At 47.1% G+C, this 6,000-nt stretch overlaps 1 protein-coding gene across 2 annotated transcripts in view; it reads right to left on the bottom strand.

Moving 5' to 3' along the window:
• Positions 1–3,403: 3,403 nt before the first annotated feature.
• The window catches only part of LOC135383445 (lactosylceramide 4-alpha-galactosyltransferase-like), a 44,963-nt gene continuing 42,366 nt past the window's right edge, over positions 3,404–6,000 (bottom strand). For both annotated transcript variants that reach the window (XM_064612891.1, XM_064612890.1), the window contains one exon: positions 3,404–4,122. In XM_064612891.1, the coding sequence (XP_064468961.1) occupies positions 3,685–4,122 (438 nt within the window). In that variant the 3' untranslated portion in view covers positions 3,404–3,684. The remainder of the gene's footprint in view (positions 4,123–6,000) is intronic.

Here is a 6,000-nt window from a genome sequence, read left to right as displayed (position 1 = left end):
GAGGAAATGTGAGCCAGGCTGATGCCGGCTTGCTATTCCACAAAAAATAAATGAAACCCGAAATAAACATTTAAAAAACACGGGATGAACACGCAGTGGGCAGTCGGATAGCTGAGCCAAAAAACACGTTCGTACGCTGCTCCGCACAAGAAATATGCAAACCGAGACTAATAAATTACTAAAAAATCGCAAAATGTCCAAGCGGGTTTCTTCCCGGAATATTCTTCGTTGAAGGTGCCGGTTCGTACGTCAAACAGAGGCCCCGAAAGAAGTTATGTATTTTATTTAATTACTTAGCGTATGCAAATGAGCCGCTCACTGCTCAGTTCTTCGCCGATCTCTTAAGGCTCTCTACCAAACAGAAAGTTCACCGATGGCGCCACCTGTTTACAAATTATTCAGCCGGAGCACCTTCGTGAAACACGCGGCATATGCGTGAGTGTGCGCCAGAAGAAAGGGAATTATAGCTATTAGTACAAATAGCAAGAACGACGCCCATGATGCGTAAGACTTTGCATTATACCATTGGTACCATTATACCATTGATACCATCTTTACGCATTTTCGAGTCAGTCTACTTACATTACGTGATTTAAAAGCCGATACGGGCAGCCGTCTGCTATATAATGATGCCGTGATGTTACACGTAAGGTTTGTCTGCCTAGTATGGTGAACAACAACAACATAGATGAATGGATGATGATGATGTGGGACTATGGTGAAACGCTGCACGAAGCTACCAAGAAGCGGTTCTACCGCTCTCCTGGCCAATCACTTCTGCCAGCAACCATTTGTGCAATTCTAAGCCTTCCCACCATGCCCCTCTCCATGCAGATAGCGCATTGATAAAAGTGGGCGCAAAATCTGTCGTTTTAGAATGTCATCAGTGATATCCGTTTCAATCCAATCAATCCAGTTTTTCCAAAATGGTGGCACCCAGTAAATAAAGGCGAGGTAAAAGTACTGGATGGCATGAGTCGTCCCCCCCCCCCCCCCTGAACATCCCAGTCGTCCCAGTTCCCCTCCGAGAAGTCCACCCAGCTAACACTCAAGGTGAATATTTCGATGGATATCCGCAGAATCGCGTGGTTCATGCGAGTGAACATGAAAATCCTGTAACAATTTGCCTCACAATGACACAACACGAAATCCCCGACACCCTGCACGACCTGTGTGTATGAAAGGGAGCGGGGGGGGGGGGAGGTGTTGTGCCCCCTCCGGCAGGTTCAGAACACCCCGCCTATGTGTTGGTGGCCGTTGGCGTTGCAGGAAATACAGTTAGGCCTGTCGTCATCCCCACGTGTTTTATGTTCGAGCTTCAGATCGTTAACATGCTCTCGAAGTAGGCGGCAAAAAGTTTAATCTGCATCATTCACTCGAAGTTCCTTCCACCGGCAACGGCACCACAATCGAGTCTGAACATGACAGGCTAAAACGTACCGATTCTGTAAAGCATATCAGCACTTATTTTTATACATTACTCTGGAACGAGACCAAGTCCTCCTGGCCGCTGTAAGAAAAAAAAAATAAATAAAAAATCTTCAGTAGTCGGATGACGCCCACGGGTGCCGGGCAGGAAGCTCATTTATGGCTCCTTAAAAAGATATGCAGGCGGAAGGTGGACGTTTGCCGCGTTGTGCGACCTTCAAACTTGTTGAGGGGCCAACTGCTGGCTCGCAATTCCTTCACTTCCACATCGGGCGACTACACTGCGAGATGGTAATGTGTGCTACTTAAGGCACTCATGGTGTGGCCAAAAGTTATTCTTCACGCCAAACGCTACACCACGTTATCCTCTCCAGCATTATATCGTAAGTTACCGCAGTTATGCTCCTACGTTTGACCCAATCGGAAAACCATTACGCGCAAAAACAGATAAATTAATGATGATGAATCGGGAAATTCGCCACATGAGGAACGGCTCACTACTCCAAGGCACAATGTGCGAAATGAGATGTGTCCTGATGGTAAGACGATTAACGACGCCGAATAGGGGTCGACAGTCAGTGGAGTCAGTGAGAGAACATCAACAGAACTCTTGACGAAAACACAATATACAAAAACACAAACACACAGCTGACAGGTACGCAGGCAGATCATAGAGTAGAGAGGAGACCGGTGTCCCGCAGAAAAACCTCGAAGTACTCCACAGCTTGACGATGGTCGATCTGGTTTGACCAAGGGCCGTGGATGGTTGTCAATGTGAATGGTGCGGCTGCGATCGATTGCAGGCGACACTGCAAAGCTGCTCTTTGGGAGTTGTAAAGATGGCAGTCGCCCAATTGAAAGTTATACCAGCATTTCCTCAGCAGTTCAGGCATTGCTATCGTTTTACTCGTGTTGCATAGCATTTTTTTTTATTCCTTAGTTTTATTCACAGAATACATGCTTTTTTTTGCAGGTGAGTTTACGGTCCTGCGGACATTCTCTCGAAGATAATATGGAGCTACTAGATGACTAGTTGCGTAAAATTCATTAATTCTGTGATAGGGGTTTCGGACAAAAGTGAGGTAGCAGAATGGGAGACAATTCTCGTTGAAAGCCATTCGCTATGGAACTGAGCCCAAACCAAAAGCGCGCGCGCCTTCCTTCACCGTAGGCGCCATATCTGGGCCAGAGAGCGCTGAGCCAATTAGCACCTGGCCAGGTAATCCGTACTTACTCCGTTCATCCCCATCGCTACAAATGACAAAGCGCCCCCTCATGTGAATGAGTGTTGTCCTTCTTGCGCTTCTTATTGGCGCGGTTCCTTTTTGTTTTTTTTTATTGCGTGTTAGCGCCGCGAAGCAACTGTGGCTATGAGCGGCGTACAGACGTGGACAGATGGAGTGAGGACAGCAGGAAGGAGTCGGGGACAGGGGGGTTAGTATGCGTCCTGGGCCGACTTCAGGGGGAACTGTGCCGACATTCGTCTGGAAAGTCTTCGGAAAACCCAGGAAAAACCTAGTCTACAGCACGACCTTGGTTACCACCAACGAGCGGACGCCTTAGCCCACTCGGCCATGGCGCTGGTATTGGCGCGGTTCCGATTGCGGCTGATTTGCATAGCGAAACTAGTCGATGGATAGTTCAACGTATTTCCACACTTCAGGATATCAGGAGTATACAATGGCTTCCAATAAGGATTGTCTCTCATTCTGCTATCGCACTTTTGCACGAAATCATCTAATGAAACAGTTAATTCATAAATTTCATGTACTCAGACATCTAGTATAGTTATATATTCTATTGGAGAGAATGTCCTCCTGGCCATACATAACACACCTGCAAAACCGGCACCGATGCTTCTCTGTTAGTTCGTATTGAAAAACTCTAACGAAGAAAAGCACCTGGTATTTACATTATTGTATTATTATTCTTTGTGCTATGCTAGCTGTGTATAAACGTGAAAGTACACGTATGTTTCATCGTGGAGTGATGCGTACTATTGTGACATTTTGGAACCACGACGCTGCACATTACTTAAATATTAATGAAACCAACGTTATCTAAAGCGTCACTTATCCAAAGTACCAAGTGTCAAGTATTAAAACCTCGAACAGGTGTTGGCAAACTGCGTTCTTGCAAGATACAGAACTACGCAAGTCGCGCTCCACATGAACGAGTAACAGTCATGAAGGGTGTTGCAGCACCAGCCTGTTTCGTAGAACTACTGCCCGCACAACAACAAAACCTTGACTCAAGTTAAAAATAACCTCGATATTTAATGGCTGTCCTGAACGATTTCGGACAATGCAATCTGGCCGCCTCTTCGTACGCGGATCCGTCGTTCTCTTTCACATGTGCCTCACTACTCCTGGAACCAAAGATGTGCATGACGTAACTCTGTTCCAGTGAATTCCAGGCCTGTGCACAGTGCTTCCGTTGGAAGAAATGGTTCCACTGTGTAAAGTTTAATGGAAGTAACAGTTCGGACGGTAACACAGTGACGTTCGCGCATGGCTGTCCGACGAGATCCCGGATGCTTGGCTTGTTGCAAAGTTTGAGTATGACGTGACGTAAAAGTCTTGGACCGTTCTCTCCCCATGTGTGTGGCTTGTAGTTCTCCGCAAAGCGTCGCATGCAGTGAAGGAGGAACGGGTGGCCTCGGTCAAAAAATAAAAAGGCATTGGAGACCATGTCCTGGAAGGAAGAAATAGAATGAGAAGGAGGGCGTCCTATTTCACAGTAATGCGAAACTGAAATTGGGGGCTCGTTTTCCACTTTCGGTTTTTGGTTGTCCGCCCACCCCTTGGAGCATCCGAGGAGCATGGAAGCAGCCTCCAACATATATTTTCTATCGCGTGATACGAACATACTACCTTAGGAACTTTTCTTTTTGAATCCGTGTTAGCTCCGCGGAACAACTGTGGCTATGAATGGCGTACAGACGCTGACAGATGGAGAGAGGATAGCACGAACCCCTGGCCGACTTTTAGAGGGAACTGTGCCGACATTCGTCTGGAAACTCTGCCGGAAAACCAAGGAAACCGCAGACAGCACAGACGGTGGTAGGATTCGAACCCACCACCTTCCAGCCTTCAGCAAGACTTTGGAGCAACCTCTAACGAGCGAGTGCTTTTATCCACTCTGCTTTTCCTGAGAAAATTAGTTCAGAAGAGTGCGCGCAGCGCTGTCTATCCACTTGAGCTTCTTCTGGCGTGTTGTGACGTCAGGTTATCGAGCACTTTTATTGGCTGCTGGTGCAAGGGGGGAGGGCCACTGTTCGGCTTCTCTATGTCAGACGCTGGACGAGCGGCGTTAATTAAAAGCGCGAAAAGAAAGAAACGAAGAAAAAAATTGAGCGACGATTAATGTAATTAATGCGGCGAAAATGCGTTAGCATTACAAATCAACTGCAGTGCGAGAGCAGTGGAGTGCAGCTGTAGCTTCCACAGTTTCGCCACGAAAACCACCGCCCCCCTTCACCACGTGATCATCAGTAACGAATCACGACAAAGTAGCCGGAAAACGGCGCCAAAAAGCGCGCGCTGGCTGATTGAACTGCGCATGTGCGCTGCGTGCCCTTTCCACACCCTCTCACTCGAATTATCTCCCCTCCCCCCCTGTTCCGAGCGCTTCGCCAGGCCATCTGCTAATATTATCGGGAAGCAGAAAATGAAAATTCAGAAGACGAAGGAATTCACATGTACAGATTTATTGACACCGTAAACATATAAACAAGAAGCAACATTTGAATGCAAGTAAATCTACACGATTATTACAGAATACTGCAGAATAAATGAAGAATAAATAGTGCCGAGCGACAGAAAGCGTGACTATCATATTATACAATCCTTAAGGGAATCTTTTCGGTTTGGAGAAAGTAGATATTATTACACACATATATAGCACGTGATGAATCGCAGAAGCCATCCGCTTCATCCCAGCACAACTGTCGAATTTTCTGGTGACAGGGGCCACATGCTCGCGGATCGCAGGGCCACGAACAGCTGTCGGTGTCTGAATGAAAAAAAAAAGGAACCTGTTAACGATATGGTAAACCCGAGCACAGGCAACGTTAATTGGCTGAATACGCTCTGTAAGACATGCTATCGTTACGCGCCTAATGTCGACTAATGACAAAATTCGAGGATCCCTGCGTACGCGATGCACGCTGTTTTCCTTTTCATGCACACCAGTGTACTAAACATCAGACACATTCACATAGCGGAACAAAACGCAACAAGTAACGCCACGCACAATCATCAACCAGATCATGATTGATAACCGGCAGAAAGTGATGTAATACGGGGCAAGGCGTACCTCCATGCACACAGTTAGGCGACAGTATTAAAAGTCTGATCACTGACATGCATCATACGTTTGTCTGCTTACCTTTCATTCAGGCGTTCGTCCATGGCTCGAACATCTTCGAAATCCACGAAACGAAATCACCGTCTGCTCACATACGTAGACGCCAGCTACACAACGGTCAGACGGGTCGACGCCTCGGAGAAACGAACGCGGGCGAATCCACCGGTTAAATGAGCCTCAGCCAATCATGATCGAGAAGGGTCA

The sequence above is a fragment of the Ornithodoros turicata genome, chromosome 2, assembly GCF_037126465.1.
Source record: "Ornithodoros turicata isolate Travis chromosome 2, ASM3712646v1, whole genome shotgun sequence".
Lineage (NCBI taxonomy): Eukaryota > Metazoa > Arthropoda > Arachnida > Ixodida > Argasidae > Ornithodoros > Ornithodoros turicata.
The sequence above is the reverse complement of the archived record's forward strand: the minus strand, read 5'-3'. Positions and strand labels throughout refer to the sequence as shown.